Source organism: Mirounga angustirostris, unplaced genomic scaffold, assembly GCF_029215605.1.
Source record: "Mirounga angustirostris isolate CCGP_5_RB_7025 unplaced genomic scaffold, mMirAng1.0.hap1 SCAF_8, whole genome shotgun sequence".
Lineage (NCBI taxonomy): Eukaryota > Metazoa > Chordata > Mammalia > Carnivora > Phocidae > Mirounga > Mirounga angustirostris.
In genome coordinates this window covers 135,696,271-135,710,519 of record NW_026991716.1, presented here as the reverse complement: position 1 = coordinate 135,710,519, position 14,249 = coordinate 135,696,271, and the positions used below count along the sequence as shown (strand labels likewise).

The 14,249-nt window shown below is 46.2% G+C and overlaps 1 protein-coding gene across 1 annotated transcript in view; it reads left to right on the top strand.

Annotated features, from left to right (window-relative positions):
- Positions 1-5,792, top strand: part of TMEM242 (transmembrane protein 242) — a 29,213-nt gene extending 23,421 nt beyond the window's left edge. Inside the window, exon 4 of the mRNA XM_045865802.3 lies at positions 5,266-5,792. Coding sequence (XP_045721758.1) covers positions 5,266-5,364 — 99 coding nt within the window. The 3' untranslated portion in view covers positions 5,365-5,792. The remainder of the gene's footprint in view (positions 1-5,265) is intronic.
- The last annotated feature ends 8,457 nt before the right edge of the window (positions 5,793-14,249 follow it).

Here is a 14,249-nt window from a genome sequence, read left to right as displayed (position 1 = left end):
GAGGGGCAGAGGTATAGGGAGAGAGCATCTCAGGCGGACTCTGCTGAGTACAGAGCCTGACGCAGGGCTCCATCTCACGACCTTGAGATCACGACCTGAGCTGAAGCCAAGAGTCGGATGCTTCACCAGCTGCACCACCCAGGCGCCCTGAGAAAGATTTTTAAATTCATGTTAGCTTTCCTAATGCAATTGAATATTAAATAATATGGTGTGTTCAAACATATCTCAGGATCCATGTGGATATCTGCAGGGCTAAACAAAATTGAAAGGTATCAGCATCTCCTCTCTAAAGTCAGTCCTGGGGCGCCTGGGGGGCTCAGTTGGTTAAGGGTCTGCCTTTGCCTCAGGTCATGATCCCAGGGTCCTGGGATCAAGTCCCACATTGGGCTCCCTGCTCGGCGGAGAGTCTGCTTCTCCCTCTGCCTGCCACTCCCCCTGCTTGTTCTCTCTCTCTCTCTGACAAATAAATTTAAAAAAATAAAATAAGCCAGTCCTGCTTGGTTGATAGACCTAGGACAGCAGTTCACCCCCAAAAAATGACCCTTTACCATAGTGATCAGAACTCCCATACTATTTTATTGGAAACATCTAGAAATGTTCTGATTACCCAGGAAGTAGTATCATATAATGGGACTAATTGTTGTACTGAGCTCTCTGAAAGTGGGGAGAATGGTGGTTTGGTGGTTCCAGCTGATTCTAAGAGCTATTTAAGCTTAACTGCACAGAGTTTCTCTTCCCCTTTGTCCAGCCCTTGAGTTTTTATTCAGCCATGTTTCGGCCAAGTTTAGTGTAGTTTTGAGGGGGATCAGAGAATGCCCTAGGTCTGTTTTGTAATTCTCTTCACTATGTCAGTCAGGATAGGCTGGGTTATACTACATTGAAAAAACAGTCTCCAGATGTGTGGCTTAAAATAACAACGGTTTATTTCTCTTGTAAAATCCACTGTGGGTTTACTTGAGTCTCTAGGGGAGCTGTCCTACACAAGGTGGCTTCGTACCTCAGATTGTTTTGATCTTGAGGCACCTCTGTAGTAACACAGGATTCCATTATTTCCATGGAAAGGTAAGAGTGGCCTGGAAACAGCTGCAGTTAAATGCTTCACCCTGCAAGTGATGCACATTTCTTTTGCCAGAACTAGTCATGTGGTTACCTAACTTCAAGAGGGTGGAGAAGTATAACCTCCCTATATCGAGAAGTACATGATCTCTGGTTATCAGTGAACATTGATAATAATCTGCCATACCATTCTAAATAAAATAGTAGCCATTTTAAGAGTATATATGCTTTTGAAGTCATTTTTAGTGTAAGCGGGTGTGTGATTAGAGGTTATAGAGGTACCAAGTCTTTCCAGGTCACAGAACCAGCGTGGCTATGGAGAAAGAGCCTGGGACATCATTCAGTCAGTTGTACTTAGAAAGCACGTCACCATGGCTGGGTTAACCTCTCTGACCTCTGGTTTCTCATATGTAAAGTGGTAGTTCTCATTTCTGCCACATAGAATTGTAAACACTAAATAATAGCCTGATGCTTGGTACAGTGCCTGGCACCTAGGTAATCTCAAATGGCAGGCATTTTTATTCCTGTTCAAGTAACAGTTATAGTCTTATTCTATTTTATGGAAAAGCTGAATTTCCAGGTTTTTCAAAATTACTCTTGGCACCATGATTATTGACATATCCAAAGGCTTTCTTATCAGTTGGTTCTATAAAGCTTTCATCATTCTACCTCCGGCACTGAAGTCCTGCAAGAGGTAATTGAAGTTAAATGAGCTAGTCAATGGCAAAGACATTTTACAACTTGAGCTTTTAATTCCAAATAACTGCTTATATTTTAAAGAATAGATGCTCTAAGGGTTTTCTCAAATTAATTGGGTACATATCCTGAGCTTTTAAGGAGTTTTTCAGCACACCATATATCAGACCAAAAGTCTTCATGTTTTTTTCCCTGCCAAGACATGCATGATAAATGTGCAGCAGTATCCCATGTTTCACTCCTGGCATACTAGCCATATGGCCCTTCAAAAAGCTGGTGTAATGTGAATGAGAGTAACATTATTAGAGGCATAATCTTGAATCTGTTCTAATATCTAAAAAGTTGCTCCTACCCAGTCTTCAGAATGTCCATATTAGTGACAAAGTACTTATAATAGGTTTCCCAACTGTCATGACATTGTATTTGAGAACTGCCTTCAGAAAGTATACTTTCTGATCATATGACAACCCATCACTGTCAGACACAAACACTGGGACTTAAGGATGAGGTTCTTGAGCAGTAGGCTCGTTGCCCAGGGGGTGCCGTTCCTGTCTTAGTCTTTGTGGAGGGCAGCGCCTGGAGTTGTGCAGTACACACAGTTGCCCTGTTTAGAAGGGTAGCCCTGCGACCCATAGCCAAGGTCAGATTCTCCCTGGTCAGAGGAAAGAGGGGAAGAGGAGAGAAGAGATCCCAGAGTTTGCAAAATGCTGCAGAGTAAAACTGAGTTACTGGATAGAGACTAGTTCCCAGCATGCCCCAACCTCACCAAACTTTTGGGATATAAGGTAGGGCATGGCTTATGGCAATAGCTGTCATTGTTATTGTGGAATCCAGTACATTGGTGTTATAATTAAATTTGCTTAAATTAACTCAACCCCTAAATCTTTTCAAGCGCATTTTTAAGCAGGAGAAGGTTCTATTGGCCTGTGATAGAGTATCACTGATAAGACCAACACCTCTGAACTGCATATCAGAAATTGACAGAGGTAAAAAAAAAAAAAAAAAAAAGCTTTCATTTCCTATCCATATAACAAAAATAGGACAAACTTAAAAATCTACTGTGGAAACCCTTGTTTAAGGCAACATGAAGCCCTGTTTATAACCTAAATGTGGACTCTGGGTTTCCATTTCCACAGCTGTAAAATTAAAGAAGAGGCCTAAATGGTGTTCTTTATCTACTTGCCTCCCTTCCTTTACTTCTCTTTGAAGCCTGTCTATTCCTAATTGGCTCTTTTTCAGATATGATTCCTTCCGGTGGTTCAGTAACTCATTTATGACTCTGGGAGCAAGTAAATGATACAATACTTGGGAAATTAAAGACAAGAAAAAAAAAATCAGTCCAAGAGGAGGAAATGAGAACACAGGTCCCCATGCTGAAGTAGAGCAGTGACTCTAGTCCCCAGACCTCATCTCCGTTCCCCAGCTTCTCCCTTCTCAGCAACTGCCCATGTTCCACATCCCTGAGAAGGTGAAATGGTAAATGATTCTCTTCATGTCCTCACTCTCTGACTCCCCATTTGAAAACTGTCGTTAGGTTTAGTTGTGACAGATGTTCAACCAGTAAAGGTGAAGGGAAAGAACTAGGCAGCACATTGCAGACCCTGGCCAGAGAGGTCTTTGAACTGAGAAAGTCTATGCAAAAGATTCCTCAACGGGGCCATGTTGGTATTTTAGACAACGCAATTCTTTTTTTTTTTTTTTTTTTAAGATTTTATTTATTTATTTGAGAGAGAGCACGAGGGAGAGGGAGAAGCAGGCTCTCTGCTGAGCAGGGAGCCCGATGTGGGGCTCGATCCCAGGACCCCGGGATCATGACCAGAGCCGAAGGCAGACGCTTAATGGACTGAGCCACCCAGGTGTCCCCAAAGCAATATGTTAGATATTTAGAATCTGCCCCCCTCCCGTGCAAATAGCAGTTCCCTGTGATTTTGACAACCAAAATGGCATGACACGATTTGAGAACTGCTGTTTGGAACTACAGTTCCAACCCCTCCCCAGTACTGCCTCTAGTCGACAACCTCTCATGAAGGATTCACCACAGTACAAGCTAGAGAGCTGCATGGGAGACAGGGATGGGGAGAGACATACGTGCCATGGACGTGTGTGTCTTGAGTACTGGTGTCTGGGACCCAAACATGGGGATGGTTGGCATGGACCTCCTACAGACTACATAGAATGGGTAACCTTATGGATCTCCCAATGTCAAAATACTTAGACCAAATGATATTGAACTACAAGTAATGCTTTAACAAACCCACCATATTATCCATGTGAACTTTGTTTTTGGAACACAACACTGATGATGCTATAATGACAATAGCTAATATATATTGAGCGCCCCCACGTGGTAGGTGCTGTGCTTTCATCCTCACCACCTGTAAGCAGGTAATGATCGCCATTCTACACATATGGAATCTACTGCTTAGAGAGAGGAAGCAGTTTTCCCAAGTAGTGGAGTTAGGATTTGAACAGTGAGGTCTGTCTGATCCCAGAGTCCGTGCTGCTAATAGCTGCAGCGAATGCCTAGGAACTGACAAGTCCTGAACACGACCCACTTGCTGAATTTAGAAACAAGGTAAGGAATCGGCTTCAAAATGAAGTGAAATAAAAAAACATTAGCCGACTCTCAAAATAACCACTCCAGGAAATGACTTGGTGTTGTCAGTGAGTCCCCGGTGCTTCACAGGTCTGATTGAGGGGATCCATATCCTTGAGAAATGCAGTTAGGATATGGCTGATGAGAATATCGTAACACGGCGCTGTAGTGCTGAAGTGATACCTTCACAGCAGGACCAGATAGATTAAAATAATGAATCAAACTGTGTGGCTGGGACTATCTAATGTAAAGATTATCCAACTCCCATAAGTGAGTGTTGCCCTCCCTTCGGGCCGTGCGCTCCGTACGTGGAGCCAGGTGCTCTGGGCTGACACTGCGTATTGAAGATCTTCAGCCCCCTGCCCCAGCTCTTGGGTTCCAGATCCACCTCTGCCGGTAAAACCTCTACACAGATTCTTCAACGCTGTCTGGCATATGAGAACATTCTAGTTTATCTGCCATCCACTGGCTCATTCTTTATTAACCTCCTACTGAGTTTCTTCTCTCCACTTCTTCCTTTTGGCTCCAAAATTCTTGGTATATTTAAGATAAACAGAACCCCCCCCCCCAATAAAGAAACCCCAGAACTCCCATTCTCCTATCTTTATATATGAAAGCCAACAATACACAGCATTCTTCTGGTAGGAAATAAATATCATGGAGGGTTGACAAGTTAAATTATGTTGCCTTCCAGATTCAGAATGGCGTTTTATGTTAATTGAAAGCCCATAGATTAATACTTGGAAGAAGAAAAGAGGTGTCTCATTTCCTTTTAAGGTAGCTAGAGCAGTCTTTACCTTTTATTGTACCCACAAGCAATGAAGCATCACTCGGGCAGCAACAGGGTCTCTCTCTAATTTCTTTGGCTCTTTTCCCCTTCTTTTAATTTTGATGACTGATTTTTCTTCTTCTTTCAGATGAAAGACTTTCGAAGGAAACTGCAATCAATATTTCCAGCAATTCCCAAGAACTCCGAATCTTCTCTTGAGTGGGAGGAAACATTGAAATCCAAATGAGATGAGCATGGTGGGGAAAGTCTAAAACTGTCATGGCAAGGGTAGCTTTGGAGGTGCCACAGAAGCAAAGGGACTCCCCTGATTTGTCATCAGCAACATGTGCCTTGGTGACTGAACCCACGGGATGGATGGCGTTCAGTGTCCACACAGGAGGCCCACAGTCTGTGTGCTTTACTTTAACATTGATGTGGCGTGTGTGTGTATTAAGGTTTTCCCAAAATTAGGAGGATCCTTTCAAAGTAATTATATGGATAAGTTCTTGGCGGAGAAGATCCCAAGGGAAATATTTCTGTTAGTAACAGCTAAAACTAAGTTTTGTACCTGAAAAAAAAAATGTAAAATAACAGACGATGGAAAATCTTTATAGACAAACTCCTACCAGCACTGGTACCTCAATGTGTCTAATTAAATGAGTTTCCACAGCCTTTCTTGTTGGTATGTGATTGTCAGGACATGGAAGGCTCCCTCCTGTTAGGCCAACTCCACAGTGACAGGTGAACGGGGAAACCCTGTCTGTCAGGCCCCAGCAGGTGTGTCCTGTTGTCCTGAATGCAGCCCTGGATTTGCACCTGTTCGTCAGTTAGCTGATGAGCTCACCTCAAGGCCCTGGAAATTCTCAGACATAGAGAAGCAGCAGCCAGTAACAGATTATGCTAACCTGAAAAGGTAGTCATCTAAAATAATAATGATATAATGGATATAACACGTTCTTTTTTGAGAAGTTGGTTCTGTGTCCCTAAACATTGACTAATAGTTTGTAGTTTTATCTCAATTGTTAATGTAAAAATAGGCCAGTTATCACCTATCTTAAATATTTTTAACCAGAAAGTTACCTAGGTATTGAGTCTCAATATTAAGTAGTTAGTTCTGCCACCTCATGGATTCTTTTTTTTTTTTTTAAAGATTTTATTTATTTATTTGAGAGAGAGAATGAGATAGAGTATGAGAGGGGGGAGGGTCAGAGGGAGAAGCATACTCCCCGCTGAGCAGGGAGCCCGATGCGGGACTCGATCCAGGGACTCCAGGATCGTGACCTGAGCCGAAGGCAGTCGCTTAACCAACTGAGCCACCCAGGCGCCCCCACCTCATGGATTCTTACACATAGGCCCAGCCCTTTCCTGTCCTCCATGATATCTTAGAGAAAACAGAGGATAATGCCTACATGCAATTATTTCTACTGGAGATGAACATTTTTTAAAGAAAGTACTTTAATATGTCAGTATATCCCAAAAAATATGGTTGGATATCAGTAGTGCAATTTCTTTATAATTACTTAGGCTCTAATTAGCAATCCAGTTTAATAAAGTACATTTGAAATTTTTCTGTTATAATGAAACCTTTTAGTTCTAAGGAAAATTTTTTAATGAAATGTCAAGTGCATAATGTAACATTTTTCTCTGGACCGCGTTACCCTGTTAAAGTTGCTGTGTTGTTAATTAATTAAACAGGTGTAAGCAGCATCTGGGATTCATATGTAACCTGTTAAAAATCCAGGACTAAAAGGAAAGAACTGTGGAATTTATCAGGGCATGTGGAGTAGCTAAAACTCTTCACCCAGCTTTCATTTTTAACTAAATCTCTGCTAAGAAAAGATTTCTAGCCTCTGAATGGGAGGAAGGAAGGAAAGGCAAGAGCCAAACTGAACAGGTTGTGTCCATATTACTGGCCTGAGTCTAGGAGCATGGTGGGTATGTTCCATTCCCACAGGCCTGGGACATGGGAGGCCTGAGGAATGAATGTTCGGATACATACCTCTGTGGCATGCCTCATGTTTACAAACCCTTCTCATATATGTCTGTCGTCCTTGAGGGATGGCAAGGTGGCCCCATAAGAATGATCTTGAATCACCTGCAGAGGGAAGGTTGATGGGGAGAGACTCCCTAGAATACACCAGGCATAGGCTGCAGTTGCATTTTAAAAGCAGAAATGAAGTAACACAGATGAAAGTTTAAAGGAAAACAAGCAATATGACTGAAGTGATATTTTTCTACAGTCAAAACTCAGAAGATTTAGTCATTTGTCTATTGCTTTTATACCAGAGGCATATTGTTAAATTGGTTAATGGAAAGGAAAAATGTTTAACAGATAATGTTATTCTTTATGTGAAGTACCATCTGTGTATTGAGTACTGAATGTTCCTGGATATGGAAGAGAGGAAATGTTACGGAATTTCAAGTTTGCCTTCTTTGCTGTCTTTATCTTGGGTAGAGTATGACAAACATAATCACATTTATCTCCTGGAGCATAAAGAGTTTTAATCACCCTATTAACCAGGATGACATTTTTCACAGACTTAAAAAGGAATAGAACAGACATTATCTCCCCATAAGCAATCCATTTCATGGAGGCTGAGCACTAGAAATTTTTTAAAGGATGGGTAACACAAGCCATTTCCATTTCATGCGTAAGCCAACATTAAGGCGGCTTTCCATAAGAATGTTGCTTACGCTGGTTGAGTGTTAAGCTTTACGTTTAGAATCTCAGCACCAAAAGAGCTATTAGAGAAAGCAATATAGAGAAAATGCGATGGGCAGGGCGGGGCGACTTCCTAGGCCTCGGGATTCATTCACGGAAAAAAAAAAAAACAACACATGTATTCCAGGAAGTTATTGCTACCCCATAAAAACGTATCCATGGGCTGCTCTTCAGAGTCAAGAAAATATGATTTCTAAACAACCCCAGAATGAAAAATAGGGCACAGGAAGGGCCTCACATGATGCCGAGCTGCCCATCCCCACAAGAAACCGGGATTCTAATGATCTGGAGTTGGAGTGAGCAGCTGCGGGGCCCAGCAGCACTGAGGTGTGACCACAGGTGACCCTCGTTCTGTTGGACTGACACAGGCCGACGTCGGAAAAACCTTGCTTAGTGCTCAGTCAAAAGGTGGCACCTAATCACCTCCTCTGTCATACATTCTGCTTCGCTTCATGGACAGTATGGGACTCAACTTGCAAATTAATCATGCAACCTAAGGGGAAAATATAAGAAATTAAGAAAAAAAGAAGCCCATGGGGACAAAAGTAATTAAAATCCACTGAATTTAGCTATTTCACTTGGGGCAAAATTTAATCTCTCCTAGGTTTGGTTCATGGAGAATATTGTATATTGTCACCAATTTTCATGTATCTTCTTTAAAAATAAAGCAAATAGTTAAGTATAAAGTAAAATCAGCCAGGTAGACTATAAAATTATTTCTCCAAATAGTTAAATTTCTCACGAAAGGCAGTAAAATACAGATTCTTATAGTATTTTATCATATTCAGGTGAGATGCTTTTCCTTTCTGCCAAGAGCCATTGAATAATATGTCAAGTATTGGGGTTTCTATATTGGTGTTATCAGGATTAATTATCAAAGGCTGTGCTTACATAAGAGGAAAGTAAGCATCTCTTGCAAGCAGTGACATTGATCTGTTAATAATGAGTGAGGCTGTTAGCAAATTCTGTCTGATGGTAGATAACTCAGTTTGGGAGAAAATTAGACCAAGAAGCACATAGAGCTCAACTTTTCTGCCCAAGTAGTAGAGTGATTCAGGACCTAATCTGTATTTCTCATAGAAGCTTGCCTCATTATCATTTGGTGAGGCATCACTTAGTTAAAAAAAAAAGAACACAGGGGCGCCTGGGTGGCTCAGTCGGTTAAGCGACTGCCTTCGGCTCAGGTCATGATCCTGGAGTCCCAGGATCTAGCCCCGCATCGGGCTCCCTGCTCAGTGGAGAGTCTGCTTCTCCCTCTGACCCTCCTCCCTCTCATGCTCTCTGTCTCTCATTCTCTCTCTCTCAAATAAATAAAATCTTAAAAAAAAAAAAATTAAAAAAAAAAAACACAAAACAATAGTGAACACAGGCAAGAGATCATGTGAACGTTCTCAATGACAGAAGGGTAAAAGCCATTTTTTTTTTTAATTTTATTTTGAAAGAAAGTGCGCAATCAAGCATGAGCCGGGGAGGCGGGTGGCGGGGGGGCAGAGAGCCCGATGTAGGGCTCGATCCCAGGACCCTGAGATCATGACCTGAGCCACAGGCAGATGCTTAACCAACTGAGCCACCCAGGCGCCATTCTTAAAGGCCGTTCTTTTTTTTTTTTTTTTTTTTTTTAAGATTTTTATTTATTTATTTGACAGAGAGATAGTGAGCACAAGTAGGCAGAGCGGCAGGCAGAGGGAGAGGAAGAAGCAGGCCCTCTGCCAAGCAGGGAGCCCGATGCGGGGCTCGATCCCAGGACCCTGGGACCATGACCTGAGCCAAAGGCAGCTGCTTAACCGACTGAGCCACCCAGGCGCCCCTTAAAGGCCGTTCTTAAAGGACTGTCTTAAGAAGGCAAACCTCAGTACCTTGGCACATTTATACAGCACCTATTACCTGCTCACCTGAAAATGTTCCAAAATCCATCTTCATGCGGTCACTGCCTGATGCCTCGGGCTTAGCGTGGGAGTCCAGGTCTGCAGCCTGACAGATGACCCTCCACCACACACATCCAGGTGACTGCCTGGAACTCAAGGCTCCCGACCACAGCCTTGGGGTTCCAGCCAGCTTGGGCCCGCTGTCTGAAGAGAACACAAGTGGCCACAGTGACTTAGAGATCCTTCAGTTGGGATAGAGATTACAAAGCTAAGAAAATTAGAGTGTCGTAAATCTCATGCAAAGCTAACAGAAGACCTCTTGTCAAAAGATACGAATGATTGAGGAAACCCTTTGCTTTGAAACTTGCTTCTGGGCCAGCCCTGACTCTCTTAGAGATTTTTATTACAGATGATCGTAGTAAAGTATCTGTGGGAACATTGCATCATCAAGCCTACCACATCCTTATCTAAGGGAAGACTCTTTTTATGCAACTCCCTAGCAGTCAAGAGAGATGGCCCCTGGATCTTGTTCAGGCTTTTCCAGAATTGGAGGCAGATGGCCCTTTAACCTAGGGCTCTCACTCAACAAATCGACTTGCGCAGCTGTTTTCCCTGTGTCTTTCCAAATATCTCTCACATACAAAGATGTTCCCATGGGAATTGTCCACATTTGCCATCTCTGATACGTCTACTGACAATGAGTTTGGGGGTGGAATCCATAGTCTTCACAGGCGTACCTTTGCTTTAATTTCTCAATACTCCAAATATTACCAAAGGAGTAGGGAATGAAGGGCTAGGTTAAAAACACAGGTCCGGTGAGACCTGAGAAAAGCACCTGCTCCCCAACAGGGAAGTGGGCGTTCATCCTTGCATAGTCTCTCCAGGTTCAGGACTAAGCCCATAATAGGCCCTTAGTAATTACGGGACAGGAGGGAGGTAAAGGAGGAAGGAGATGGGGAGGGAAGGGGATGGGATAGCAAGGAGGAAAGAAGAAAAGAGGAATGGGGAAGGGGGAGGAAAGGCAGGGAGAGAGGAGGCAGGGGGAGGGAGGGACGTCCTCACTGGGAAGAAGGTCCCTGCGTCCAAGACCACACATCCAGCTCCTGGTGAAGCTGACAGATGACCCTCCCCTTCTCACTCATGCTGACTACATTGACCTCAGCCACCAAATCTCAAGAAAAATAAAAATCACATGAGAATGATGAAAGATTAGTATCTGCAGTGGGTTCTGGGCCCTTGCAGGGGTTCCTAACTCCCAGTCTTATGACCAGATGGTCCAAAAATTAAAAATCAAAAGCAAGATCCTAATGCATTTACCATCTCTGACATACTAAGCAGGAAGAAACAGAGATGAGCCATCCGAGAAAGTATTACTCAGGATGACCCTGTGTCTGGCCTCAGAGAAGGCCGCCGTGCAGAAGCTGGTCAGGTTCCCAGAAGTAATGATGGTTGGAGCATTCTCTGAAAACAAAAGATTAAAAAAAAAAAATCCCTGGCGCTTCTCACCTCACTTTAGAAACTTCACTGTCTAGCAACAGCATCTGAACATAAGGTTCCTCCCACATCTCCGGCCGAGGAATTTTATTTTGTGGCCGGAGACCCCGAGCTGGAGTTTGGCCCCGAGTACCCGGGAGCAGGAAGGGCACACACACCGCGGGCTCAGCTCACCTGGCCTGGAAAAGTGAGACCGAAGCCACCCCACCAGCCACTTCCGCGTGACCCTAACACGCCCTAGCAAGAAGTCTAATAAGTCTACCTAATCTACCCAATTTGTGCCCGCGTCCCCTCTCACTGCTCGGCCAGTGGCCAAATCACTCGGCACTGAGTGCCATCACACCTGATTGACCTTGCACGACAACCGCTCAGGTGAGCTGCTTTGCTTGGGTGGCATCTGCCGGGAGGCCGTGGGGGTTCTTAGCAAAGTTCCGCTGGCAGGTTAATATCCTCCCACCCGGTAGCCACGTGTGATGCCCCGCTCCGTGCCTGGGCTTTAAGAATGGAAATTACAAACAGCTCTCTCCAGCACACGACAGGCCGAGTCTTAACGGACCCGGAGCCGTCCTGACCCGGTGCGATGACTTGATTCCCCGAGGCTCCAAACTTGGACATCACCCTCCCAGAGCAGCTGTTCGCTGGCCCAGGGGCGAGGTCCCCCCGCCACACTCTGGTCAGTGCTCATACCCCGGGGGCGGGGTGGGGGGTGTCAGCCACAGGGCGGGCCAGAAGGCGGGCGCCTTGTCCGAGCAGGAGGCATCCCCAGCCCTAGGCCGGGGACCCATTCCCAAGGCCCGGACAGCCTCCGCTCATCTCCTTTTCCTTCTCTGTCTATTCCGTAGTTGCCAGAAGATGAGGCCTCCCTCTCCGCCTGTCTTCTGACTCAGCTGGACTCTCTCCGCCTCCTTAGTCTTCCAGGCGTTCCTCCACCCCCTTCACGAACACCTGGCAACACAAGACAGGAGCGTGATCCTATGCATAAGCGGAGGAACATTTACTCCAACCTGGGGGAAGTCTTCTCAGCGCCTTACCTGGCAGAAGGTCAAGGAGTGTGTGTGTGTGGGGGGGGGCAGGGGTGCTGGGGGCGGTCACAGTCCTTGGGTTTTTGATCACTTCTCATGTTCGTCGGGTGTCCTGCACCACCCCCTGCGGACACCTGCTCACATCTATCTTCTCCCGGGGTTATTCAGGTGGATCCTACCCCAGGATCAGCCCTAGCTCTCCAAAAGGAGACTCAAGTGAGCAGCATGTTGGCAGGTTAAAGTAGCCTTAGCTTTGTCTTTTTTTTTTTTCCCTTTCAGAACAAGGGCCGGTTGATGACTGATTTTGCAAGCCTCTTTGGAGGCTCATAGTGTGGGATCCCCCGTGTGGCCCAGGAGCTCTGCCCAGAGCCTTCCTCAGCTAGCAGCGTCCTTCCCGGCCCTGGGGAGTCACTTCCCAAACCTCGTCCTTGTTCACAGTGAGTTACTAAGAGTCGATTCAGTACTGTGATAGGCCAATAAACGTTTTCTCCACAGCTAAAACTCCTTTATGACAAACGCCATTATAAACATTTAAAAAATTCTTCACAATCGCAGAGTACCCATGTAACCAGGTTGTCCTCCCTGAAGAGGAGCTCCTGGAGCTGGTGTGGTGAGGGAAGATCTGGGTCCCCTCACCTACGTCCTCCCCCACCTGACTCCACCCTCCAAACCCCCTCCAACCCTCCTCCAACCTCCCAACCTTAACCACAAGCCCAGCCCCTCCGCTTACGCTTCGGATGACTTTGGGCAAATGACCCATGCAGGCCCAGTGTCTCCATCTCTAAAATGGGTGGAAGGAGAACTCCCACATCACCATGTTCTGGGGAGTGCTTAACAAAGCAGCCTGCCTGTGTTACAGGCACACTTGATCTGATCCTGGATAGCAGCCTGGGGCTCCTCCTGCAGCATACTCCTATTCACCCCGTCCTCCCAATGCTTGGGCCTCCGGATCTTAGCCTCGGGTGGAGGGTGGGAGCCCTCTCTGGCCTGGGCTTCAGAGGCCACACCTGCTGGTGAGCCAGGCACCATCAGGAGAGAGCCCGCCCTCCAGCCTGGCATGCCCCTGAGCACGCAGGGACCACTGGGCAGCCACAGGGGAGCAGGGAAGGGCTCGGATTGCGGAAAGAGGGCTTTGTGCACCTTCGTTACTCTGCCTAGACCCATGGTTCTCAAACCTTACTTGGAGCCCTTGAGAAAACCCAGGTCCTGGCCCCACCCCAGAGCCTCCAATTCAGTGGTCTGGGTGGGGCCTGAGAATCTGCATTTCTGTCAAGTGTCAGGGGAGGCTGACGTGCTGGACCAGGCCCACAGTGAGAACCAGGGCCCCATTCTGTCTCTCTGTCTGAGCACGGCTCTAGGGAGAGGAGGCGTCGCAGGAAAGCACCTTTGCTAAATCCTTCACTTCCTACCACAGGCCCCCTTCTCAAGCTCCTGCGAAAGCTACAGTTAGTCCCACCCTCCTGATTCTGCTCTCACCTGCCCCCAAAACATGTGCGTGGCTGTCACTCTCCAAGCCCTGACTCTGCACCTTCCCCTCCCTCGTCACCTTAGAATCGCTCTCTCCGGGGCAGCCTGGCAGGAGCCTCACTCTCATCTGGCTGCCGGTGTGCAATGAGCACCTGCACTCCCTGGCCCGGGTGTGATGTCGTTACAGGCAACGCGGACCCCCAGACACGCTCAGGGGGTCGTCGGAAATGAGCAGGGAGCACTTGGAAGTGGCTGGCTGGTCTCAGTCCCCAACTGTTTATGGTATAACTGGGAAAGGAGACAAGGTCACGTAAATATAGCCGAGATGGGGATGATTACCCCTAGGGGACAGTGAGGACGAGAGTCCTTCCCCCAGACCTGGTCAGAGAGGATGAGCTGGAGAGGACAGGGGAGGGCGGGCCTTGGAGCTGGGTGCAGAGGGCAGGAGAGGCGTGTAGGAGGCGTGGGCCCCTGGCCGGGAAGTGAGTCAGTTTATCCAAGGCTGGGCTGCCAGATGAGAAGTTTGGGTTTTGCCTAACAGCAATGGGAAGTCCATGGAGTT